This window comes from Camellia sinensis, chromosome 9, assembly GCF_055761805.1.
Source record: "Camellia sinensis isolate YWXY chromosome 9, ASM5576180v1, whole genome shotgun sequence".
Classification (NCBI taxonomy): Eukaryota; Viridiplantae; Streptophyta; class Magnoliopsida; order Ericales; family Theaceae; genus Camellia; species Camellia sinensis.
The window spans coordinates 91,751,018-91,778,454 of NC_138969.1; the positions used below are offsets into that span (position 1 = coordinate 91,751,018).

The 27,437-nt window shown below is 39.1% G+C and overlaps 1 protein-coding gene across 5 annotated transcripts; it reads left to right on the forward strand.

Annotated features, from left to right (window-relative positions):
* Positions 1 to 26,693, forward strand: LOC114294316 (putative ALA-interacting subunit 2). Of its 5 annotated transcripts, none has more exons than XM_082887284.1 (10): positions 1 to 301; positions 404 to 532; positions 1,355 to 1,416; positions 1,506 to 1,580; positions 1,714 to 1,830; positions 8,358 to 8,428; positions 8,834 to 9,131; positions 10,360 to 10,649; positions 11,641 to 11,697; positions 26,290 to 26,693. In XM_082887284.1, the coding sequence occupies exons 2-9, from the start codon at positions 466 to 468 to the stop codon at positions 11,693 to 11,695; spliced, it is 1,035 nt and encodes a 344-aa protein (XP_082743410.1). In that variant the 5' UTR covers positions 1 to 301; positions 404 to 465; the 3' UTR covers positions 11,696 to 11,697; positions 26,290 to 26,693. The 5 variants fall into 5 exon arrangements, with proteins under 5 accessions (XP_082743410.1, XP_082743411.1, XP_082743412.1 ...); XM_082887285.1 differs by having other exon boundaries at positions 26,365 to 26,693; XM_082887286.1 differs by lacking the exon at positions 11,641 to 11,697.
* The last annotated feature ends 744 nt before the right edge of the window (positions 26,694 to 27,437 follow it).

Below are 27,437 nucleotides of genomic sequence, written 5' to 3' on the forward strand. Positions count from 1 at the left end.
GGCCCCAGTTGCACCATACAAGTATGTACAATGCGCAACGGTGCGAACAAAACGTTTCCGTTAGCCCTGTTACCCTGTACCAAACACATACGACGACGCAATCTCTCTCTCTACAAGTAAAATGTTGATCTCTTTCCCTCCAGTGGAAGTAATTTCTCACGTGTTCGCGAATCAGAAACCCTAAGCATTCCATTTTCCACGTTTTCTCTTCCATTCCAAGGGAAAATTCATCACCTCTCATCAATCCCTATGCGTTCATAGCAAAATTCAACACTCTATGTTGTTGGTTATGATCTGATTGGTAAACGAAAATTATTAATTGGAAAACTGTATGATTTGATTTGGATTTGGATTTGACTGGGCTTGTGTTGTGTGTGCCAATTAAGGTTTATTTCTGGTGCAGATTGTTGTGTGATTGGTGTTGGTACTGAAGGATTGTGTGTCCAAGACTTGGATTTGATAGATATGGATGGAGGAAGTAGTTCAGCAGTTGGCATAGGAGCTCATTCAATTCCAGCTCGTCGATCAAACGGTTTTTGAACTTTCTTGCTCATTCAATTCCATATACATATTTGGTTTTCTGTTTATTTATTTATTTATTTATTATTATTATTATTATTATTATTTGTGATGAAGATTTTATATATGTCATGAGAAGAAGATAAGGTAATCACTTGATACATCTAAATGCACAGGCTTACTGGAAGACATGTCATAAGATCATGATTCATCTAACTTGCTCTTGATGGTTTCTTATCATCATTTTTTTTTTGTTCCGTTTGATACTTGCCCACTTACGAAGAAAAGGACGGAAGAACACCTTTCCCTTCCATTCCTCTCCCAGTGTCTTTACACTGTGTTTGGTTGAGAGATTTGAGAAGGAATTTGGAAAAAAAAAATGAAAAGATTTGTGAACTAAGTGAAATTTATGTATGTTTTATTCACATTTTACCTATATTTTTTCTTTTTCCTTTTCCTTTTCAAATCACTTTCTAAATCCCCCAACCAAACATAGCGTTACTGAAAGTATAATTCTAGGGAGGATATGCTGCTACTCTCATTGAGTTAGGGAAGCTTCAGTTTGGATACTATATTGTAGAAAGTCTTAACAATTTTTTGTTCATGGTCCATCTAATTTGCTATTGGTTGTTTATGATGATCAAGTTTCCCTTTTTGATTCCTCCTTAGTTTGTATTTCACCTGACCTTTTGATCATATCTCTTGCACATCTAACATAATTCAAGTTTCTAGTTTTCCTTTTTATTGATGTGATATTAATTTCCAATTATAAATAAAAATTGGCCTAATTGTCTTTCCTCATTTATTATTGATATTGTTTGTGGTACTTCTGCAGCTATATATCAATTTACCCAACAAAGTCTCCCAGCTTGTAAACCTGTCCTGACTCCAGCATGGGTAAGTGCATGCACTGAAGAATGCATTAAAACTTTAAATTCTATTTTTTGTAATTATTCATAAACTTCATGCTAACTTTATCATTCCAGGTCATTACAACATTTTTTTTGATGGGTGTCATTTTTATTCCTGTTGGTCTTGTTTCTCTTCACGCTTCACACAGTGTAAATTTCCACTCTGCTTGTTTGCTATTATGTTTTATTGTAATGCAGCAGCCTGCTATTGGTTTTTCATTTTGCTTCCAAAGCGTGCATCTAAAAGTTTGGTGTAACAAACTATTTGACATTTTGTGTGCAGGTTGTGGAAATTGTGGACAGATATGATACTGATTGTGTACCTGAGCCATTTACAAGCAATAAGGTGGCATATATTAAAGATAGCTCAATTCCAAAAAATTGTTCTCGGTTCTTGAAGGTGAGTCTATCTTGGGGTGTGTGTGTGTTTCTTTTTCCTTTTTTTTTTTTTTTCCTTTTTTCTTTTTTTTTTTTTTTCTTTTTCATTCTCAAGAGAATGAACCTTTTTTTTTTCTTGGTAATTCTTCAATGGATGGCTGTCTTAGTTTTGATGTCGACCAAATATGTATATCTTCATTGTATGTCTTCAACTTTTGATTTTGCTGATAGAACTTTTTTTTCTTTTTTTCTTTTTCATTCTCAAGGGAATGAACCTTTTTTTTTCTTGGTAATTCTTCAATGGATGGCTGTCTTAGTTTTGACGTGGACCAAATATGTATATCTTCATTGTATGTCTTCAACTTTTCATTTTGCTGATAGAACTGCCAACTTCCTGAAATGGGTAGGATTTCTACTTTTCACTTTCCAACAGCACAGATTTGTTTTGTTTATTATGCAATAATAATGGAAGCAGGAACTAAGTGCTACTGGGTTTGTGCGAGCATTGTAAGTGGACATGCTTTGCAGTACTAGTGCATAAAATACATTGGAGCTGAGATGAAAAGAGCTGCTGGAATTGTCAGTAAAGAAAATGAGGTGACAATATTAAAGGAGAAGATATTTGGAAGTAAGATTTAGATTAGCTTCAACTCCAGCGTAGTGGATGGTGTTATTGCAGGAAATGTTGCCATTATCTCCAATGGTCGTGAAAATTTGAATAATGGGACGTACAAATGGTCATGAAAAGTACTAGTCTATCAAGAGCTTCATCTTTGATCATTTTATGTCAAATATTAAGAGAAATTGCAATGCCCCTAAAATTTTATATCCTTTTATAATTAAAATCCTTTAAGCACTTACTAAAACAATATCATCCCAAACAAATTCTCATGATTTAAAACAATGGAAAATAATGTCTCTTACCCAAAATGATTCTCTTTCTCATTGAACTATAGTCAAACATTACAAGTTTATGTCCATTAATATAGATAACTAGTTGTTCATAGTTCAAGAAGTTGGAGAATTTAAAATAAATGCCCTAATGGCTTACACATTTCAAGACAAGTGTTTTTTTTTTTTTCTTTTGGGGGTTGAACCAAGATAAGTGTCTTGATTACACTAAAGTGGAATTTCAATCCCAAAATATCAAAGCTCCTAAGTGTAAGCACATGACATATCAATCGAGCTTTAGTGCTCCATCAAAAAATCATCACCATCAGTTCCTCACTTAGGTGGAGCAAGATTGCCCAGTAGGAATACAATTAATAGAGTATATAAATACTTGAAATGAATATGATTATGCTTTGCACATGTCGTGATAAAATCTATGTTTTTTTCTCTTTTAAATAAATGGTGTTCAATGCACAATTGCCATTCAAAAATCTCAACATTTACGGTGGGGCAGTAAATAAGCAATGAAGTCCCAAGTAAGAGTCAAACCATAGATATATATATTGAAAATATCCCCACATTCGCCAGCTCTTAAATATGGTAGGGCGGTGGGCACCTAAAACACGATTCCCTTCCACATTTGTCCGCCCATAATACGGCGGGGCCATTGGACACCCAAAAACATTTTTCTCACATTCGTCTGGTGATAAATTCAAGACCGATTGGGCACCTTGACTCCCCGCGTGGGTACCAATACCAATCACAACTTGTTTCCAAAACCTGACTCTACTACCCGGACTTGCACGCTATTTACCTCCTTTTTACCATTTCTTAACAATCAACAAAGTGTGTCAACAAGATGTAAAGCCATGAATGTGATGATATGCATGAATTTATAAATATTTCAAGTTGCCTTAGGTTCAATTCCATATACGGAGGATAAACAATACATCACATATTCTGAAGGATCTTAATTCCATGAGTTCAACAACATTAATTGAAGTTTCTCCATCAAAATATGATTTCCAAAACAACTAGAAGTTTAATATCCATACACATTTTTACGATAGATAAACCCAATTTCATGGTTCGAGGCCCAAATGAACAAAACTTTATCTTTAGATTCAAGCTCAAAACTAGGGTTTTGGGTAAAATTAGGGCTTTTCCCCTCATGGCATTTTAAAAGCAAATAATCATCATCAATTACCATTATCATCAAGAGTTATCCAAAATCTTACAAAAAACTTGAGAAAATCCCTTTTTGTGCTTCAACACTTAACTAACACAATACATTCATCTCATACATAAATATAACTAAGAAATTACCACATATACACTATGAAGCACGGACACAGACACGGATACGGATACGGATACGGATACGGATACGGACACGGACACGGTACACGGCAATTTTCAAAAAATGGGGACACGGACACGGCGGGGGACACGGCGAATTTTATTTTATTTATTTTATATATTTTTATGTGTTATGTAGAATCATATTACATTCATCCTAAATTAAAATTAACAAACACTAACATAGTAACATTAATTGAATAAACATAACCATTACATTTAAATAAATTAATAGATCATCCATTCACAAAAAATTCACAAAAAAGTCATAATAAACGATAACAAGAACTAAGACGAGAAGGGGAAAACATTCAACATCCAACAATATTTTTCACAAAAGTACTAAATAAGAGAGGCAAAAGATTAAAAAAATAAAAAAAAAATTAAATTAAAAAAAATAAAAATAAAAATAGCCCTGCCGTGTCCCCGCTGTGTCCCATGCCGTGTCCCCATATGGACACGCGTGTCCCTGCCGTGTCCCCTGCAAAAAAATCATTAAATTAAAGGGACACGCCATCTGGCGTGTCCCATACGTGTCCCCGGCGTGTCCCCGTGTCCCCGGCGTGTCCCCGTGTCGGACACCGCCACGGCACTAATTTTGGAGTGTCCATGCTTCATAGCATATACATCTCAAATCATGGACATACCAAGTTAATAATACTCCTACCTCAACTTCCAAGCATTCCTTAAATTCATTTTATTTATCAAAAAAAAAAAAAAAAAAAAAAAAAATAATAATAATAATAATAATACTCCTACCTCAACGATGGAAGCTAGAAGATGAAGACCTGACAAGAAACTTCGAGGAGAGTGCAAACTAATCGGTCAAGATGTTGATATACGCTTGTTCTTCACTTTTAGAAAACGATCAAGGGTGGATTCTTAGTAAAAATTGGTGAAATCTAAGGTTTCAGGTTAGGGTTATTCATAAATAGGGGAGAGAGAGAGAGAGGAGCAAAAGTCAACTTTTAATTGACTTAACCCGAATAGGCGTTAAACAAGCACTCAGGCGTTAGAGACATAAGACCGCTCGAGCATAGAATTTGAACTCTCAGAATCTTAGACTGCAAAATGAATAACTAGATGACTGGAATCACCACTTGAGCGGTGATTCTAGCATTCGAGCGAACCCGACTTCTCAAAGATGTTATAGAAATAACAATTCATCTTTTGTCAATACAATAAATTTTCTTTTTCTATATTTGTGATGTTATATCCACATGGTTTAAGCTTCAGTCAAGGTTTTAAAAAACGGCCGCAATCGTTCCGTGACGCCGTTACGTAACGGTTGTAGTGGTTATTGTCACCCGTGACGGCCGCAATAGCCGTGTGACGGAAATTCACATGTGTAACGGCTATTTTGGTATTACATAATGGCCGTAGCGGTACTATAACGACCGTAATGGTCCGTTAGATACCGTTATACCCTTTTACAATATTCTAAATAGTTTCCTTTTCCCCAAAAAGAAAACAAAAGCTTACAAAAAAAGAATAAATACTCAAGCGATCCAAGTCCAAAGAAAAAATCTTATATGAATTTTTTTCTTTATAATTTTTATTTTTAATTTATGGCACATTTTTTATTTTATAATCCTTTTATTTAATAATTGTGAATATTTTTTATTCAATTAGTTCAGATATTAGTAATAAATAATTTGTAGACATTTACAATCAATTATTCTTAAAATCATTAACTATTGAAATAAAATGTAAAAAGCTCCTTTTATAGTGATTTGAAAATATGAAATATATTGGATCATACTTAAAAATTAACAAAATTGATAAAAATTTATTTTAAATCGCGATAAATGCGATTCTGAAAAAAAAAATATATATATATATAAATATATATATATGCGTATTGGTATGTTTTCTTTAAATTGTGCGAAAAATAAAAAAAATCGTAGTTCCGATTATTGCAACCATTACGCTACAACATTTACACCCCGCAACCGATACCGCGTCACTGCAACCGCTACTGCATCACCGCAACCGTTACGACGACCGCAACCCCAACCACTTTTCAAAACCTTGGCTTCAGGTATGGGTTTACACTTTTTTTCCAGAGGGTAAAATCAAAGACTGAAAAGGGGTTAAATGGTATAGTTGGTTACATGTTCCCAAAAAAAGGAAGGAAAGTTTGGACCTTGAAGAACACCTCTAAATCCATATTAAAATATATAATTTGAGAAAATAAAAAGGGCGCATAGCATGGATTTTCTATAATCAATTTCTAGGAATATGGGAGAAGAACTAGGAAAGTGGCTCGTGAAAGTCTCATCTATTTCAACGGTCAAAAGTTGTGGTATAAATAAATAGAGGCATTGACAAAAGTATGTGACCACAACTAAAACTTCAAAGAAAACCAAAGCTCTTGTTCAATCTTATTCAATAGTTGTAGTTTGTTGTCATTGTTTTAAACTGTTCATTTCTTGTTATTTTGTTTCATTGCTGGTGTTTCTTTCTTTCCATTTGCCTTTATTTTCCCCTAATCCTATTACCCTTGTTGATGTATTGTGGAATTGTGAGAATGTTACTGAAGGGTTCTACCCAAATCCTATTATCCTCGTTGATGTATCTTGGGATTATGTGAATGTTACTTAAGGTTGGTTAATTCTCTTCTTTTTACTTTCATTTTTAAGTTTTGTTTCATTTAGGAAAGTAGGAAGTCTTGCACCAAGTGGAAAAAAGAACTTGATTAGAAGTTAGAAAGTCAAATTGTTCCATGATGGAGTTTGGCCCATGCGTGCCTATACATCACACACCACTTCCATTAAAGTGTTTTCTTTGGAAATAACATGGCTCAATAATAGACTATCAACTAAGAATCTTTTGGGAAATTTGTTTGTCATTTCCTTTGTTGGATAGATGAGTTTGATATATGTCTAATTTGAGTGGCATTGAAATTCAGCCTACTAACCTTGAAATTATGCCAAAGGTTAGGTTTGTGCCCAATCTATCCCTCCTAGACCCCCCATCTAATAGAGACTAAACGGGTGTACTTTTTTTTTTGTATGTATTGTATCCTATTGAACATGTATACTTGATGCCTTCAGAAGAGTCCATTTAATAAATTTCATATTGTGATTTGCTGAGAAGAATATTAGAGCCTTTAGTATGATAGTTGTTGAGATGGCATTAGGTCATTTGGGGAGAGAGGAGGGTTGGGCCATGGAGGACCTTGTCACGTGCAAAAGTAGGAGCATGAGGACATGTGGCAACCTTTGCTTGGCCTAACACACTAGAGGCAACAATCATAGTAGTGGGTTTGAAATTTACAAATGCCTCAATAACTACAACAATCGCTAGATGTGCTCCTTATGTACGAAGGATGCCATGTGTGTTTGTCATGGTTTGAGAATTTTTACTTGTGGAGATCTCTTTCTTGAAGAAATGAGACAAGCCACCTTGACAAACTCTCTAGTCTAGCTACCAAGCCACAAGACCCCGATGATCTCGTACGAGGGTTCTAGAATCATTCTGGTGTCCCATAAATACCACACCAATCTTGAGGGGTTCCTAGGCTTTGTTCTTGACCTAGGCTGATTTTAGAGGATCAAAGTGCCTTTAGAGAGCCATTTGTACTTGAATGGATAATTCTCTTGGCCAGGCTGAGGGGAGGACCCAATTTATTGGGATGAGTGGTAATGGGCACACTCGATTGGAGAGATCACTCAAGCAAGGGAGGGAAGATCATACATACCTAGGAAGTTCCTTGGGGATTGCCTTCTAAATGTCTTGGATTGAGGTTAAGGCTTTTTGTACGTACGGTACTAGAGACGATGAAGGAGATGACATGGAGACGGTGCTGGCTTGCCACGTGGACATTTGGGCCCATGAGCCTACAATATCGAACTTTACTTTTTTTAGAAGTGGAATTAATGTGGTATTGTACAAACTTTCATGGATATTGAAACCATCCTTTCCAGGCCTTCCCTTCTTTTAGATGTGTGACCTGGTCACCTTCAAACACTACACTTTGTAGAGATTTTATCTATCATGCCCAAAGAGGCATATATGGCACTCAGGATATCCTAATATTGGGAGGCACATGGTTTTGGATATTGTTTGTCATTTAAAATACCAAAATCTGTGATGCTCATTGGTTAACTAGCATATCCCTATGGGTGGAACTTGCACTATTTGATCTTTATATGCATAATTGGTTAATTTTCTACATGAGACTGTCAGTTGTTTTATTATATAATTTGCATTTGGTGTAAATTTAAGATCTGTTCCTCAAATTCTTCATCATTGTTCTTTAGATTTGTGTATTGACATTTACAACTTGATTTTCAGGTTCCCAAGTACATGAAGGCCCCAATTTACATCTACTACCAGCTTGATAACTACTACCAGAACCACCGACGGTGAGAGTATTTCTTCTCTTACCTGTGACAAGTTCATTCATTTACTTAAATTACCTTGCTTGTTTCATCAAATGTATTTCTTTTTTTCTTTTTTTTTTTTGTATGCTTATATTATATATATGTGTCCATTATCTTTCCTTCCATTTATCTAGTATTATTGGCATCCTCCTATAGTTAATGCTCTTGATGATAATTGGTGCTTCTTTGCATTCATTTCTGGTAACTGTCATTGTATCTATTTGTTGCAATAATCAATGGTAAAATGTTATCATGTTAGTCACTGTCTTATCACAGGGTTTCACATGTTTACATTGGTACTTTCCTTTTTGGTTCCTTCTTGGTTTATGTAGAAACCCAAGCTTTAGCACTAATAAATAATAATTCAGCTTCATGCTTTCGTTCCAGGTATGTCAAAAGTAGAAGTGATCGTCAGCTTTTATATGGATTAAAGTACAATGACACAGGTTCCTGTAAACCGGAAGAGTCCAACAGTGGTCTCCCAATTGTCCCTTGTGGTTTAATTGCATGGAGTTTGTTCAATGATACGTATAGCTTTTCTCGTGGGACAGAGGAGTTGAAGGTCAACAGGAAGAACATTGCCTGGAAGAGTGACCGAGATCACAAATTTGGGAAGCAAGTCTATCCCTTCAATTTTCAGAATGGGACCTTGATTGGTGGTGGAAATCTGGACCCAAATATTCCTGTAAGCTTTTACAGAGAACAAATTAATTAGTCTCTTCTTTCTGAGTGCTTATATCTTCTTCGTATCCTCCTTATGGAAAATACTTCTATTCTTGAATATGTGCCTACCTTCTTTTTTTTTTAAAGTACCTTTCTGTGATCACCCTTCCTATGTGTCATATTTAAAGCCCTAATTTGTTCCAAACTGGTATTCTGACTTCACTTGCTAAGATTATTATTGAAAAACCTTTTTTGTTAATTTACTGAACAGCCTTTGCTTCTCTGAACACCAAACTTGTTTCTCTAAGCATGTATAGTATGTTGAACTTTGGTGTATATTTGTGGACAAAAACCTAGTTACACGTTGATAGGTGCAGTAATAATTGGTGTTGCAATTGACTAGTTGAGGGGCTAACTTATTGTTCCCCCAATTTGAAATGCACATGAAGTAATACCTATGTTACATGGACTCTTCCAAATAAATCAAATACTCATGTCGGACACCCGTCTCTTGGAAAAAGGTGCGAGATGTGTCAGATACTTTCCATGGGACACTCTTATATATTTGTATTTGATACTATCGTCATATGTACATATTGTTGTATAACTGCCATAAAACATTTGAATAAAATGCATTTTTGACATTGTAGGTTACATATAACATCATTTTATCTCACATAATAGATATAATATGAAGTTATGACCCTTTTTTTCCTTGTCTGCATATCATTAAATTTGAGGTTTGATGGGTCCGACCTCTAGATATGCACCCACACCTTCTTGACACTCGCACCCGACACCGGTACCTAAGACCATGTGACATACATAAATTATAGTTTTTAGAGCTATTAAGTGCATGTCTCACCTGGAACCTAGATCAATGCCCTAGCCTTGTCTGTCATGTTATGTTTCACATATCATGGAAAAATCTCGTGGTTTTCATTTCCTGCATCTTCAGCATTCACAGAGGAGGCAAGGATGGCTTCTCCTGGAAACATTTTAATACATTCTTGGCCAAATTGTAACTTCTTACCTGGAACCTAGATCAATGCCCTAGCCTTGTCTTTCATGTTATGTTTCACATATCATTGAAAAATCTCATGTGGCTTTCATTTCCTGCATCTCCGGTATTCACAAAGGAGGCTTCTCCTGGGAACATTTTAATATTTGCTTGGCCAAACCATGAGTTCTAACAGTTTTTCTTATTTTTTCCTGTTTTGGTTGGTTTTGGGATGCATTACATCAATTAGCTAAGTGACCAAGAGGATCTTATTGTGTGGATGCGTACTGCTGCACTCCCTAGCTTCCGGAAGTTGTATGGAAAAATTGAAGAGGATTTGGATGTGGATGATGTTGTAGTCGTAAACCTTTTGAATAACTACAACACTTATAGTTTTGGTGGGAAGAAGAAGCTTGTTCTTTCAACATCAAGCTGGTTGGGAGGAAAGAATCACTTTCTGGGGATGGCCTACCTTTCTGTCGGTTCTTCTTCTATATTAATCTCCCTTGTCTTTCTGTTGCTTCATGTGAAAAATCCAAGGTAAAAATTCCAAGCATCCACAGATAACTGCTTGATATCTCTGCATGTTCATTGATGCTGTGTCAAATTTCTGAATAACTTGAATGTTTTAAGTGGAGCTAAATGCTGTTAATAAATTTTTATGTCTTGATCGCATTCCTTTTATGAAGTATTTTTTGTTTAACCTTTTTTTTTTTTTTTTTTTTTGACATTTTATGTTTTCAACATAAAATTTAGATTACCAAGGCATTTTCTCACTGAATATATATGCCTTTATTTAATAGTTGTATTGGCATGGTATTCATTATCTTATTTCATTTTGTTGGGGGTTTTGGCAAGCAGTCGTATGAGTAAATTAATAGACAGAAAAGCAAAATGTATATTGGGAGGAAGGGGATTCCTTCCCAGTTTAAAAATAGAAAGGAATACGAAGTTTGCAATCTAGGGCTGGCCAGAAACAAATTATTCCTCCAAAGCACTTTTTAGTGGCAGATCTTTTCATTGCCACCAAATCAGTCAACAGAAAGGTAGTTTGCCAATATATTTTATTGCATTTCATTTCATTATTTTAGCTCAGTCATTTTTAGGTTTAAGGAGTTTCAGAAGGAATTTATTTCAGGAGAGCAAGGCCAAGGCAAACTTGGCCTTGCATTAACCAATAATATGGCTTTGAACAGAGCCAAGCAGGAAAAACGGATCCATATTTTCAACCACAAGTAACTGGGATGAGAGCTTGAAGAGTTGAGATGTATGTGTTAATATAATTGCTATTTTAGGTTGCTTTCTCTTTTCGATTAGAGCATGTTAAGGATGCATAGGTCTGTTGTTGAAATATTTTAACACCTCTGTAATTAGACGTTTCTGTAATTTTTGTTGCTGAAGCTACCTAGTAATTAAAGATTTATTTATGCAACATCTTAGTTCACCAATTTGCCACCTGAGACTAAATTTCTTCAATCAGTTGTCAAAATGTTAATGTGTAGTGTATCTTTTGAATTTTGTTTGTCTACAGGCCTTACGGGGACACAACTTATTTATCTTGGAACTGGAAAGGCATTTCTAGTTGAAGGTGATGTTTGTACTTCAGCACTTAGTTACTTTAAAAGATTCCTTTACATCCCAGTGACATTAAATTAAACCTGTGAGGTAACTGTAAACTTTAATAAGAAAGGGTGTGAAAAGTTTAGTTTTGACAGTAAGTGTCATTTTGGCCAGTATATCACTTATGGTGTACCTCTCTAGGTGGTCAATATTTGAATATCATTTCATACCATGCCTAGAATATTGGCTTATCGTCCAATTCATTGTCAATGCAAGCAAAACATTGAATAAAAAACATTACTGGCTGATGGACATTAAGACTTCATACAATATTGACTATGAAGCATGGATACTGATATGGAATACTAATACAATACGATATATATACAGCAATATGACAAAACATAAAAAAAGAAAAAAAAAAAAAGAAAAAAGAACACAGATACGCCTACACTTGGCTCAAACGGCTGTCAATGTGTCTTTCCCCCTTGGCATGCATAACTCGTCCTCATCTAGAGGATTGTGTTCTAGTATCCCTTGATCATTATCCAAGAAAGATTGAAAGGAGGCCAAGTTTCTCTTCCATTGTTGGCTCCACCGAGTGGTACCTTGGCCAAACTGAGTGTCTCTAGACAGAACAATCATCCATTAACGCCTCAATTTGTCCATGTTGGTTTGATGCATGAACCTTTCAAGGCTTCAACAACAGACACTGAAGTAAGAGGGTGTCTCGACACTTCTTGATCAAACCTAAATTCCCTAGGGTGTTTGGTTCAAGGATTTGGGAAGGAATTTGGTAAGGGAAAGGTAAAAGGATGGTGAAATCTAAATAAAGTATACCTACATTTTACCTAATTTCACACACCTTTTCCCTTTCCCCTTTCCCCTTTCCCCTTTCACCTTCTAAATTCTTCCCAAAATTCATGAACCAAACACAGCCCAGGAAACCTCATTGGGTAGTCTGAATTTAGGCCATAAACGCCCTCCACAGTGAATGGAACAAACCAGCTGTAATACTTACACATCATGAAAGAGTCTGAATTAGTCAGGCTACTCTCATCATCAAGGTCAACCTCTGGCTGTAGTACATCTAAAAATGGGTTACTCTAGCAAAGCCCATGGTATATGGATGAACCATGAACTCCTCTTCTTGATCAATCAACTCCACCAAGCTACTCGTGATGTTCACTCCAAACCATCGAGTAGATCGACATCCTTGGCTCAACCACCAATATCGTTTGCTTGGAAGTAAGTTGAGAAACTCACTTATAGAAGAACATCTGGAGGAAGGGAGTGTACAATATGTAACATCATACCTACCCTAAGATCATTTGGCAACATCCTGATACATGTCTAGATGCTTGAATAACGTCCCAAGTAAGGGATAAGCTCCCCTCCATACCTCATCTCTTCATACCCCTTTTGTGGGCCTCAACCCGGACATACACTGATGATCTGAACTGTCTATCTCATAAGCTTCACAGTAAAAGTTATCCATGCAAAAAATCAACTTCATCGGACAACTATAAACACAAGAACAGATCTCATTTTGTTTTATAAAATGAACTATCCATGGATTGTAAATTTAAAACTGTCACATCCCAAGATTTTCCAAGATCTGACCCATGAGAATAAATAAATAAATAAATAATCAAAGAAAGGGGCAACATTAACATAATTAAAAGAATTCTCTCTCATATATGTGTGTATCAATGTCATTATGAAATAGTTCAATTACATACATCCTATATTCAACATCTACGTGGAGTGAATATACAATATGTAAAGCAAAAGTGATATCAACAAATGCACAAAAATAAAATGCCCTTAGGCTTACAAAACAAGGGTGTCACCCTTTACAAAAATGGCATTCGGCTTACATAAAAAAGGCCCAAGGCTTGAAAATCAAAAAGAGCTCTCCCAGCTCATACACATATCCCGGTGCCTCGCATCAAGGTCGGGGCACGCCATCAATACCTGAAAAAAGATTTCAGCCACGTAGGGTGAACATATAGTTCGGTAGGGTAGCATTTCAGAAATCAATATATTTCCACATATATAGATGATCATGATTTTATGTATGTATAACATGCTCAAAACATTTCATTTGATTCAACTTTTCCCAATATTAACACCAAGACTTGGTGAATCCTCTCAAGCACATGTATCTACGAGTGGTCATCGCTAAGTAGCACCTAATCTAGTGCACTATCTGAAGTTACACTATGCCAGTGACCATCGCTAAGCGTCATCTAACCCACCAAATTTACTAGTTGCCAACAGCAAGAACCTTGGCACCTACACCATGTGGGTTTTTTGTCTTTCACCATGGACTATCAAGCCAAGCCAAATTAAACCAATCTCATCCTCAACTATACACGACTGTATTCACCCTAAATGTTCAAGTAAAACCGTGATGTTTTAATGTAACCAATGCAACAATGAACAATTGAAGTGTTCAATTCTTGCAAAAACGGGCTCATGCACCTTCGTTTAACAACGGGTTTTCATTCTCAATAAAGGACTCAATGAATCAATTTCCATAGATAACCCAACAATTATTTCTGTACAACATCATATAATTCCTCAAATTATATTCCAAATTTCCAAATTCAATCTAGCATTTCAAATTTCAATTTAACATCACAAATTTCAACACCACCTCATCAATTTCAATATTTACACATCAATTTCTCCAAACCCAAAATCTCATGTTCTTGGGTTTTTCCACAATTTGGGGTATTCTCAAATTAAAAGCCTTCTCATGCAACTTTGATATATGGAAAATAGGTTTGATGAGAAGATAATAGAGAAACCACACCCAAATCACCAAACCCTAACCCTTCTATCATGTTTTCCAAAATCAACAACACCAATGTGATTCTTTTGTATCAAAATACTACCAATACACTAATGAACTCATATTGAGTTAATGAAATAGAACCCTACGTCTTGAAGAGAAAAGGAGAAGGTAAAACCCACTTCGAAAGTCTGGATCAAATTTTTGGTTTGGTGATGTCGAAGTTCTCGTCGAGCTCTACAATAACAGTGTTTGGGTCAGAGATCAAACCTAACTCTCGATGCTCCAAAATCAATGTTGATGTTATGGAACTATGGTAGAAAGTGTAACAATAGGGTGAGAGAAGATAAAGTTCAAAAATAGCTTTTTCTGGCACTGAAGTTCATTTTATTGGCCAGGACATCGCAGGTGCGAATGGCACATACACAAGCACTACTGTCCTCTTCATGGGTGCGCCCAAGAAGATCGCGGACCACTCTCTTGGGTGCCACCTTTTTCACAGGAAATATACTAGATGGTGTATAGCGATCCCGGGTTTACCCTTGTTGTACAGTGATCCGGACATGTGTCCGTGGATGTTGGTAGTTGTTTATTATCTTGTTTGCATCCTTTTGCTTCTTATTGAGTTATAGGATGTGTTGGGCAGGTTTGTTGCAGGTTGGTTGTGTTTGGGAGCCTAGTGTTGCTGCCCAGATTTTTGGACCTTCGCTCGAGCGAGGAGTTAGTCGCTCGAGCGAGAGTGAGGTTCGTGTCTGGTGGGTCGAGCCAGAATGGCTTCGCTCGAGCGAGTGTTGCGTCTGGTTCTGGACCTGAGAGTTGTGTTTCTTGGCTCGAGCGAGCTTTTCTTGGCTCGAGCGGTCTGGTTCGTTCTTCGCTCGAGCGAGAGGTCTGTCGCTCGAGCGTGCTTCTGGTTGCAGACCTGTAGGGTTGAGTTGTTGGCTCGAGCGAGCTTTCTTTCGCTAGAGCGCACTTTTGAGTTTTTGGCTCGAGCGAGGGATTCTTGGCTCGAGCGAGAGTTTCTGTGTCTGGTCGCTCGAGCGACCATGTCTTCGCTCGAGCGAGCGTGTTTTATATCAGCGGACAGTAGCGATTTTAAACATCACTTTTTCACTTCATTCTTCTTCCAAACCCTTGATCCGACACACTTTCTCTCTAAACTTACACTCTCTCTAAGATTTGATCTCCCTATAGTGTGAATCTAGCCTAGGGCCTTTGTTAAAAAGTTAGAGGGTGTTGAGAGCTTCGATTTAATCTGAAAAAGTTTGGATTTGGAGCAAGTTGATCTTCGGGTCTTCATCTCCTTTGTGGCTTAAACTTCGAGGTAGGGATATCATACTCCTCTCTATGGGTTTTGTCTTTAAATTTTGGTATTTTGAGATGTTGGGCTTGGCTTGGTAATTTTGTGAAAGTTTGGGGTTTTATTCATAATAAACCTAGATGCATGTTTGGCATAGAAAAATGGAATGATTGTTGAATCATTAATGAAAATGGGACCTAAGGGTTGAAATGTTAATTATGGGAATTGACCTAATTACATTGTTTAATTAATTGGGATAATTAATTGAGAAGAATGAAGAAATGAAATGTTGATTGAATATCCATTGTGCATTTATTTTCTGTTTAGAAATAATTGCTTTGGGCTATCGGTGGAGGATAGTCGTGATTGTTGTAGACAATGCATGATGATTAGGCAAATTGAAACTAATCAATGAAATGTGTCATGGAACTTGACGGTTGATAGAATACATTAACTGTATGTATTGGGTGATTGTATATAGAACCATTGTGTTTGTATACGCTATGTGTAGAGGAGGAGATAGGGGATGTACTCCGCGGTTTAGGGGAAGATAGGGGATGTACCTCTAAACCGGTTAGTGTTGGGAGAAGATAGGGGATGAACTCCGTAGATACAACTCATATGCTTGTCTAGAAGTGAAGATAGAGCTTATATGCTTATCTTTGTGATGTGTGGATATAGTTCATATGCTTATCTGTGGATATTGTGGTTATACATATCTGTTGTAGAATGTGGATATAGCTTATTTGCTTATCTGAGAATGTGGATATTGTTGTTATACATATCTGTTGAGCATGTGGTTAGTGCTTATATGCCTATCCGTTGAAAAAGGGAAAATGAAAGGAAACTTGGACTCATAAGTCGTATGACATAAATATGTGATTTATGTGATTGTATCAGTGTTGGCCATCTATCAATTGCTAATATTTTAGTCATTGTTCATGGTTGGCTTAGTGTATTTCTACTGGGCTGTGGCTCACCCTATATGGGAATATCATTTTCAGGTGCAGGAAGCATGCCATCTCCAAGGACATAGCTTGGGAGGCTAGAGGCGGACATGTTTTGTCGTTTTACTTTTGATGTATTACATGTAACTTTAAGCCAAGGGCTTTATGTGTAAACGAGTTAGTACTCTTTTGTTGTAACCAAGTGTTAACTTGGAAAGCTGTAAGCCCGTAGGGCATTTTGTTTTGATGTTAACATGTAATACTTATGTAATGGAACTCTAATGAATAAAAGAATGTGGTTAGTTTATATGTAAATGCATGTCTTATTTGATGGGTTTAATGTTATTATTTTGAGGGTGTTACAACTTGGTATCAGAGCGTACCGGGTTCGAATACTTTGGGTACGTGGGAAGTGATTAGTATCACAATGGGTTTGTCTCGCTTGATAGAGACTTAGATGTAGTATCATATGCTATGTGCTTAAATAATAACATGCTTATGTGACTATGTGGGTATGGGATTTAATTTCTAGGATGTTGATTGGATCCTTGGGTTTCTGGGAGTCTTGTTGGAAAAGCACTTGATCAATGCTGTTTCTAACCGGAACTCTAGTAACGCCTCGGGACTATCATTATCCGGAAATGAAATTCGTAAGTGCTTATGTGTTTATGTGCTTATGTGGAATGAATTACAGTTGTCCATGTATTAGGACGTGAGTGTTTAGTTTCGGCACATTTATGAATGTGCTAACGTTCTGTGTTGCCTTTATTAGGATGTCAAGACGAGGAAGAGGAGCTAGGCGTGGTAGACCTGCGAGGCAGGAAGTACCGTTACCGGGTGAGATTCCGGCAGTGCAAGAGGGAGTTGGGCAGGCCAATGTGGCCGAGCCAGTGGGTCAGCAGGCTATGGGTGCCTTGGCCAGAGAGATAGCAGGAGCTTTGGGTATTCTTAGAGCTGGGAATCAGGCAGCTGAGACAGGGCCTTCTTTCTTGAAGAGGGAGTTTTTCCGGTCTAATCCGGATGAGTTTGTCGGGGATCCGAAGGAGCCACTGAAGGCTGATGAGTGGTTAGAACAAATGAGTAAGACGTTCGAGATGCTTGGCATCGAGGACGGAGCACTGAAAGTGACCTTGGCATCCTTCCAGCTGAAGGGAGATGCGGGTCAATGGTGGAAGTACGAGAAGGCTCGTGTGGGCGGTACTTGGGAGGCGTTTCTGAATGCTTTTCGGGAGAGGTTTTTGTCTGCAGCAGCTAGGGAGAAGCTGAGGGATCAGTTTAGCCGGCTTAAACAGCAGGGCTTGTCAGTGGCCGAGTTTGAGGCTACTTTTACCAGTCTGTCCAGGTTTGCACCGGAACTGGTGGCGTCTGAGGAACGTCGTTGCTATGAGTTTGAGCGGAAGTTGAGGCGGGGCCTCAAGTTGAGAGTTTGTGGGTCTTACATCCGAGAGTATAGACACCTAGTTGATGCTGCTGCTCATATGGAGATTATGATGCAGGAGGAGGAGGAAGAACAGAGGGGCTCCAAGAGGAGCCAGGATAGTCAGAGTGATGGCAGGAGACAGAAGGGTTATAACCCTCAGCAGTCTCAGGGTGCAGTCTCTAGATCGACCTTTCCAGTGCCGAGTGTAGGCTCGGGGAGAGGCAGTCAGGGGGAATTCACTTGTTACAAGTGTGGCCAGCTGGGTCACAAGGTTTCAGTTTGCCCGCAGAAGGGTGGGGGTCAGAAAGCTGCTTCTTCTTCAGCTAGACCGCAGAGTCAGAGTTTGGGCAGGGGGCAGCCCTTGACTTGTTATCAGTGTGGACAGCCTGGGCACCTGAAGAGGTTTTGCCCATAGTTGAGTGCCACTTCGGGAGCGTCTGGTTCTAGGCAGACGCAGGGTTTTCAGCCAGCTCAGTCTGTCCAGGCCTCGAGGGCCAATCCGGGAGTTTCGTCATCCCAGTCTGTGCAGCAGTCTTTTGCTCCGAGAGGTGAGCAGGTAGACCAGGGGCCTACGGGGCGCGTGTATGCTGTTACCGCGCAGGATTTAGTACCAGCTCCATCAGTAGTGAGAGGTACTTTTCTGTTTTGCAACTCGGTTGCTAGTGTGTTGATAGACACGGATGCATCTCATTCTTTTGTATCTGCTGCATTTGCATCTGTTTTGGAATTGGAGTTAGCACAGTTAGCATCTCCTATTTGTGTGGTATCGCCTTTGGGTGGTGAGTTGATCCTGAAACAGGGTGTTAGAGGATGTGATATAGAGGTCGCCGACTATAGGCTTCCTTTTCCGTTTGTTGTCATGCCCATGAAGGGCTTTGATGTTATTTTGGGTATGGACTGGCTATCGTCATACCGGGCTGTTATTGATTGCTACCGCCAGAGGGTCACGTTATGTACCTTGAGCGGGGAGTGGTTCCATTTCTTGGGAGACCGGGTTGGTAGTATTTTGCCACCGGGGTATGATTCGCGAGGGCGAAGTGAGCTTAGTAGTCTACTTGCCAGCTTTGAGAGTGGTGAGAGTGGTGAGACCCAGCTTGTGTTGCCGAGGGTGGTTTGTGAGTATTTGGATGTTTTTCCCGAAGATCTTGTTAGTTTGCCACCTCACCGAGAGATAGAGTTCTCTATTGATTTAGTGCCTGGTACGGCGCCGATTTCTATGGCACCTTACCGTTTTGCTCTAGTAGAGTTGGTTGAGTTGAAAGTTCAGCTCCAGGAATTGCTCGATAAGGGCTTTGTTCGCCCTAGTGTTTCGCCGTGGGGAGCGCCGGCCCTCTTTGTTAAAAAGAAAGATGGTGCCTTGAGATTGTGTATAGACTACCGGAAGTTGAATCGGGCTACGGTTAAGAATAAGTACCCTATGCCCCGTATAGATGATTTGTTTGACCAGTTGAAGGGTTCCCGTTGTTTCTCTAAGATAGACTTGAGATCGGGTTACCATCAGTTGAGGGTCAGGGAGGAAGATATTCCTAGGACGGCATTCCGTACGCGGTATGGCCATTACGAGTTTTTGGTGATGCCATTCGGGCTTACCAATGCACCGGCAGTCTTTATGGACTTGATGAACCGGATTTTCCGGGAGTTCTTAGACCGATTTGTGGTCGTCTTCGTGGACGACATCCTTATCTATTCGTCTTCTGAGGAGGAGCACGAGGCACACTTGAGAGTAGTGCTTGAGTTACTTAGAGCCCATAGGCTGTATGCCAAGTTTGGGAAGTGTGAGTTCTGGCTGAGGGAAGTCAAATTCTTAGGCCACGTGGTATCCGGGGAAGGGGTGTCTGTTGATACATCCAAGGTTGAGGCAGTGCAAGATTGGGCACAGCCTAAGAGTGTGTTTGAGATCCGCAGTTTTCTGGGATTAGCTGGGTATTACCGTCGGTTTGTGAAAGATTTCTCCAGGTTAGCGTCACCGTTGACTAGACTGACTCGGAAGGGAGTCAAGTTTGTGTGGAATGAGACTTGTGAAAAGTCGTTCCAAGAGCTGAAAGTTAGATTGACCACCACTCCGGTGTTGATTATTCCGGAGAGAGGGTTGGGTTATGCAGTTTATTGTGATGCCTCACGAGAGGGTTTGGGTTGTGTGTTGATGCAAAAAGGGAAAGTGGTAGCTTATGGCTCACGTCAGTTGAAAATACACGAGAAGAATTACCCCACACACGACCTAGAGTTAGCAGCAGTGATCTTTGCCTTGAAAATCTGGAGGCACTACCTTTATGGTGAGAGGTTCGAGGTATTCTCGGATCATAAGAGTTTGAAGTATCTGTTTACACAGAGAGACTTGAATTTGAGGCAGAGGAGATGGATAGAGTTCATTGAGGACTATGATTTTGAGTTGCATTATCATCCGGGAAAGGCCAATGTTGTGGCCGATGCCCTTAGTAGGAAATCCATTAGTGATGTAGCTTGTATAGCCATCCGGGAATGGGAGATGTTGGGAGCACTTGGCGAATTTGATTTACTACTGGGCGAATCTGTTGAGGCTGCGGCCTTGTTTTCTGTTGTTGCGCAGCCTACACTTGTGATTAGAGTGTTAGAGGCACAGAGAGGTGACCTTGAGATAGAATCCCTCCGAGAGAAGATCTCCAGTGGGAAAGTTGAGAAGGGTTTGACGGTGTATCCCGACCTGAGTGTGAGATACCGAGACCGTTTGTTTGTACCGGAGTCTTGCCGAGAGGAAGTACTCCGAGAGTTTCATCATTCGCGCCTTGCGGTGCATCCGGGAGGTACTAAGATGTATCAGGATTTGGGCCGCCAGTTTTGGTGGCGGGGTATGAAGAGAGATGTGGCTGTTTTCGTATCGAAGTGCCTTACTTGCCAGCAAATGAAGGCCGAGCATCAGAGGCCAGCGGGTTTGTTGCAACCCTTGCCTATTGCCGAGTGGAAGTAGGAGCATGTCACTATGGACTTCGTTGTAGGTCTTCCGAGGACTCAGCGGGGTAGTGATGCTATTTGGGTGGTTGTAGACCGGTTGACTAAGTCGGCGCACTTTATTCCTATGCGCGTGAGAGATTCGGTAGATCATCTTGCCGATTTGTATATTCGGGACGTAGTGAGATTGCACGGGGTCCCAGTGACGATCGTCTCAGATAGAGATCCTCGTTTTACTGCTAGGTTGTGGCAGAGTTTGCAGAGTGCCTTGGGCACTAAGTTGACCTTTAGTACGGCTTATCATCCTCAGACTGACGGGCAGTCCGAGCGTACTATTCAGATCCTCGAGGATATGCTTCGGGGTTGTGTCCTGGATTTCAGTGGGACGTGGGAGAGGCACTTGCCATTGGTAGAGTTTGCCTACAACAACAGTTTTCAGTCTAGCATCGGTATGGCACCGTTTGAGGCCTTGTATGGCCGACCGTGTAGGTCTCCAGTGTGTTGGGCCGAGGTGGGTGATGCACCTTTGTTGGGTCCAGAGTTGGTTAGGGAGACGACGGAGAAAGTTGAGCTTATCCGTAGGAGGCTTGTTACAGCCCAGAGTCGGCAGAAATCTTATGCTGACCGTAGGAGGCGGCCTTTGGCGTTTGAGGTAGGTGATCATGTCTTTCTGAAGATATCACCTAGACGAAGCCTGATGAGGTTTGGGAAGAGTGGGAAGTTATCCCCTCGGTTTATTGGTCCTTTTGAGATCCTTGAGAGGATAGGTGAGGTTGCTTATCGGTTAGCCTTACCGCCGCAGTTGTCCGGAGTGCATGACGTGTTTCATGTGAGTATGCTTCGGAAGTATGAGCCAGATCCATCACATGTGTTGGATTGGACCGATTTAGAGGTAGATGAGGATGCCTCGTATGAGGAGAGACCGGTTCGGGTCTTGGATAGGCGGGATCAGGTCCTGCGTGGCAAGACCATTCCTTTGGTGAAAGTCTTGTGGAAACATCACGGAGTGGAGGAAGCCACTTGGGAACGTGAGTTGGAAGTCCGAGAGAAATATCCGGACTTGTTTATTGATATGTGATCTTGTATTTAAATTTTACATTTTGTTTAACTTAAGAGCTTTTATATATGTCTTAAGTTGTGAAACATTGAAAATGTTTTGATTATTGGAAGTATGTTTTGGAACTTGCCTCATATGGAAGTTGAATGTGACACTATATGTGTTGAATATATTGTTGAAATTGGAAAGATAGTGCATAATGTTGATGCATGTTGAAAATACATATGTTGTTTACATATTGTGATATGCCTCTTGTTAAAGGAGGGGATGACCGGTAATGGGTCGAATTGTTGAATGTTAGTATAACATTGTTTAAATGGAGAAAAACTTGTTTTTGCAAACTTGTGTTTAATTTCGGGGGCGAAATTCTTTAAGGGGGGGAGGTTATAGCGATCCCGGGTTTACCCTTGTTGTACAGTGATCCGGACATGTGTCCGTGGATGTTGGTAGTTGTTTATTATCTTGTTTGCATCCTTTTGCTTCTTATTGAGTTATAGGATGTGTTGGGCAGGTTTGTTGCAGGTTGGTTGTGTTTGGGAGCCTAGTGTTGCTGCCCAGATTTTTGGACCTTCGCTCGAGCGAGGAGTTAGTCGCTCGAGCGAGAGTGAGGTTCGTGTCTGGTGGGTCGAGCCAGAATGGCTTCGCTCGAGCGAGTGTTGCGTCTGGTTCTGGACCTGAGAGTTGTGTTTCTTGGCTCGAGCGAGCTTTTCTTGGCTCGAGCGGTCTGGTTCGTTCTTCGCTCGAGCGAGAGGTCTGTCGCTCGAGCGTGCTTCTGGTTGCAGACCTGTAGGGTTGAGTTGTTGGCTCGAGCGAGCTTTCTTTCGCTAGAGCGCACTTTTGAGTTTTTGGCTCGAGCGAGGGATTCTTGGCTCGAGCGAGAGTTTCTGTGTCTGGTCGCTCGAGCGACCATGTCTTCGCTCGAGCGAGCGTGTTTTATATCAGCGGACAGTAGCGATTTTAAACATCACTTTTTCACTTCATTCTTCTTCCAAACCCTTGATCCGACACACTTTCTCTCTAAACTTACACTCTCTCTAAGATTTGATCTCCCTAGAGTGTGAATCTAGCCTAGGGCCTTTGTTAAAAAGTTAGAGGGTGTTGAGAGCTTCGATTTAATCTGAAAAAGTTTGGATTTGGAGCAAGTTGATCTTCGGGTCTTCATCTCCTTTGTGGCTTAAACTTCGAGGTAGGGATATCATACTCCTCTCTATGGGTTTTGTCTTTAAATTTTGGTATTTTGAGATGTTGGGCTTGGCTTGGTAATTTTGTGAAAGTTTGGGGTTTTATTCATAATAAACCTAGATGCATGTTTGGCATAGAAAAATGGAATGATTGTTGAATCATTAATGAAAATGGGACCTAAGGGTTGAAATGTTAATTATGGGAATTGACCTAATTACATTGTTTAATTAATTGGGATAATTAATTGAGAAGAATGAAGAAATGAAATGTTGATTGAATATCCATTGTGCATTTATTTTCTGTTTAGAAATAATTGCTTTGGGCTATCGGTGGAGGATAGTCGTGATTGTTGTAGACAATGCATGATGATTAGGCAAATTGAAACTAATCAATGAAATGTGTCATGGAACTTGACGGTTGATAGAATACATTAACTGTATGTATTGGGTGATTGTATATAGAACCATTGTGTTTGTATACGCTATGTGTAGAGGAGGAGATAGGGGATGTACTCCGCGGTTTAGGGGAAGATAGGGGATGTACCTCTAAACCGGTTAGTGTTGGGAGAAGATAGGGGATGAACTCCGTAGATACAACTCATATGCTTGTCTAGAAGTGAAGATAGAGCTTATATGCTTATCTTTGTGATGTGTGGATATAGTTCATATGCTTATCTGTGGATATTGTGGTTATACATATCTGTTGTAGAATGTGGATATAGCTTATTTGCTTATCTGAGAATGTGGATATTGTTGTTATACATATCTGTTGAGCATGTGGTTAGTGCTTATATGCCTATCCGTTGAAAAAGGGAAAATGAAAGGAAACTTGGACTCATAAGTCGTATGACATAAATATGTGATTTATGTGATTGTATCAGTGTTGGCCATCTATCAATTGCTAATATTTTAGTCATTGTTCATGGTTGGCTTAGTGTATTTCTACTGGGCTGTGGCTCACCCTATATGGGAATATCATTTTCAGGTGCAGGAAGCATGCCATCTCCAAGGACATAGCTTGGGAGGCTAGAGGCGGACATGTTTTGTCGTTTTACTTTTGATGTATTACATGTAACTTTAAGCCAAGGGCTTTATGTGTAAACGAGTTAGTACTCTTTTGTTGTAACCAAGTGTTAACTTGGAAAGCTGTAAGCCCGTAGGGCATTTTGTTTTGATGTTAACATGTAATACTTATGTAATGGAACTCTAATGAATAAAAGAATGTGGCTAGTTTATATGTAAATGCATGTCTTATTTGATGGGTTTAATGTTATTATTTTGAGGGTGTTACATGGTGTTTTTGGTCGCAGGCTCATCACTAGCGTATCGCAGGCGCGATTTACATTCATCGCGGCCTCAATGGTGATGGTTGCAAGTGCAACCACTCCTGTAGAAACTGCTAGTTCTAGTTTTCCTGGGCCAATTCCAAGGAAAAAAATGGAGTCCCAACCAAGTGAAATGGAAAACAAAGTAAGCAATCTAAACAACAACATAGTCCATCCATTCATATGCCTGAAAGTGTGAATGGCATCCATACAAATGGGTTCAAGTCAGGTTTAAGACCTGGGATGCTACATAAATAATCAATTTTATATAACAAAATGTGATTTGTTCCTGTGTTTATAGTTATTCGATGAAGCTAATTTTCTTGCATAGAAAACCTTTATTGCGAGGTCTATGAGATAGGCGGTTCAGATCATTTGTATTTGTTTGGGTTGAGACCCACAAGTGAAGTATAGAGGGGGGTATCGAGAGATGAAGTATGGAGGAGAGCTCATCTTCCCAAGGAAGAGGGCTCCCAGCGCAACCAAGTTCCCCGAAGGAAGAATGGCCCTAATATCAAATAAAGAGTTGTCAATACCATCCTAGGTAGGACCCACAAAAATATACCTTGAAAGCTAGAAGTCAAGAAATGCAAGCAAATGATAAGGACTATTAAGTCCAAAAGCCCTCCACTTCTTCTCAAGGCCTATCCAACTTGGCACTACTTCAATCACCGTATCGATACCTTATCCAACCCCCAAAGGTGTTCTTGGTGGACAAGCCCCTTATCATTGGCAATCAACATCTTCTCTGCCTTGGGATTGGAGTCCTTCAGAGCGAATACAGTGCCCGTCTGAGCATGGGACAAGTTTGCCCAAAGAAGGGTTGGCCTGGCTGAAGGAACCCAATCTCTGAATTCAAGTTGTGAGATTTTAAAGCTTTTAATACAAAATACATGCAGGGGCATTGTTGTCTTACAAAATTAATTTGTCCTTATGGCTTTAAATGTTTAGAGCATAGATAGATTGCCCCAAAAGTCCAAAATCTGGAACTACGGCCCAAGCACCATTTTTGGCTCGGCCGAAGGTACCCAAACTCTGAATTCAAGTTGCGAGATTTTAAAGCTTTTAATACAAAATACATGCAGGGGCATTGTTGTCTCACCTAATTGATTTGTCCTTATGGCTTTAAATGTTTAGAACATAGATAGATTGCCCCAAAAGTCAAAAATCTGGACCTATGGCCCAGGCACCATTTTTATTTTTATTTTTTGTTTTTGTATTATATTCGAATGAAATATTCAAATATATGACGTATAATAAATATATAAATTAGGATAAATTACAAATTCATCCCCTGAAGTTTGCTTAAAATACATATTGCCCCCTATGGTTTTGGAATTACAAATGCCCCCTTGTCATTTAACAGAATTGACAAAAAAAATGAAAATCCCAACTATCCTCCTTGCACAACAATGAAATAACCAGAATTGATTTTTTGGAGTTTGTTTTGTGGATCTGAGTTGTATGTTTAGTGTGCTTACTTTGTTTTAGTGAGTTAGTGCACTTCATTTTTGTCAAATTTATAGCAAAGAATGGCACGAACATCAAATGCTCATTTTCTTATGCACAATTATGCTGTTGCTAATATAACTGTTGTCACTGAAACACCCAGTTGTGTACATCTTATTAGTTTCATGTCAATTAATGATATGTCCATTGATCCCACAGATGACTTTCAAAATGCACTTGATGGATGTAACTACTTGAAATTTGTTTATGGAGAGCTGTTTGTTTCTGGTGTAGAAAATTGAAGCTGTAGGGATCTCATCTTTTCCGGAAGAGATTCTTGTAACATAAGTAGAAAAAGTAACTGGGAAAATAGAAGTTGGAGCTTTTTGTGTGGATGCAGTGGTGTTTTGTCCATCCAGGCAATACATTGTTTATTATAAAAAAGAAGGGCTAGTAAACAGAACCTCCAATTTTTGGATGTTTTATGTTGGTTGATGTTGGAACCTCAACTACATCTGGTATTTGTTTAAACAAACATTGCAACTCCATAGAAATCAAATGCAAATTCATAAAATTGATTGAAAATGAATTCACATTAATGAACATCATGAGATTGAAAGAAACACTAATGTTTGTGCTTACATTTCTGTATTGTCTTTTAGCTGCATTCGATCTTTATAGCTTCAAATTTGTTGTTAGCTTTTCAAGAAGTGAACCACACTTAGGAATATAAAATGTCAAACAGATGCATGAAAAACTCGGTTAAAGCTGTTTCCCATGAGCAGAGGAAACCTGTAATTTCAGTTGATAAAAATTGCGAGTGACTGAAATGTGGAACTCATATGTTGTTTTAGGTCATTTTTGGGATGTTCCATTTAGCCATTTTAAATGATACTTCGATGACCTAATGTGTTTAGAATTGTGGAACGTTCCGTTCACCTTGTGCTAATTAATGTGTTCAGAATCAGTCAGTGTTGGGTTTGATTTGTCGATGTGCTGCGACGTTTTTGGATAAAGTTATTCACAAATTAGCACAAGGAGTATGAAAAAAAGCTGGATTGTTTGGTAACAATTCACTTGGCAGTAATATCTTGAAACTTTACATTGTTTTGAAGAAACACTCACTGGCTTCAAGCAACAGGTAACAACTGTAAGGTAATTCATGTGCAAGGGAATTAATTAGACATAACACTGTAGCTCATTAGTGCTTCTACTCTCAATGTATTAGACTTTCACTAATCACTACACATGCACCCTAATGTTATTAATCAACTTTTCATCATTATAGTTTGTTCTAAATTTTATTTTAATTCCTATAGTTTTAAATTGAATAATTTGATCATTACACTTTAAGCTCAATTTCAATT

What these genes read in the sequence shown, in the direction of transcription:
- LOC114294316 (XM_082887284.1), top strand. Translation starts at nt 466, where the DNA reads ATGGATGGAGGAAGTAGTTCAGCAGTTGGCATAGGAGCTCATTCAATT. An exon ending in TCCAGCTCGTCGATCAAACG is followed by an intron (nt 533 to 1,354) that starts GTTTTTGAACTT and finishes GTACTTCTGCAG; the next exon opens with CTATATATCAATTTACCCAA. An exon ending in CTCTTCACGCTTCACACAGT is followed by an intron (nt 1,581 to 1,713) that starts GTAAATTTCCAC and finishes TTTTGTGTGCAG; the next exon opens with GTTGTGGAAATTGTGGACAG.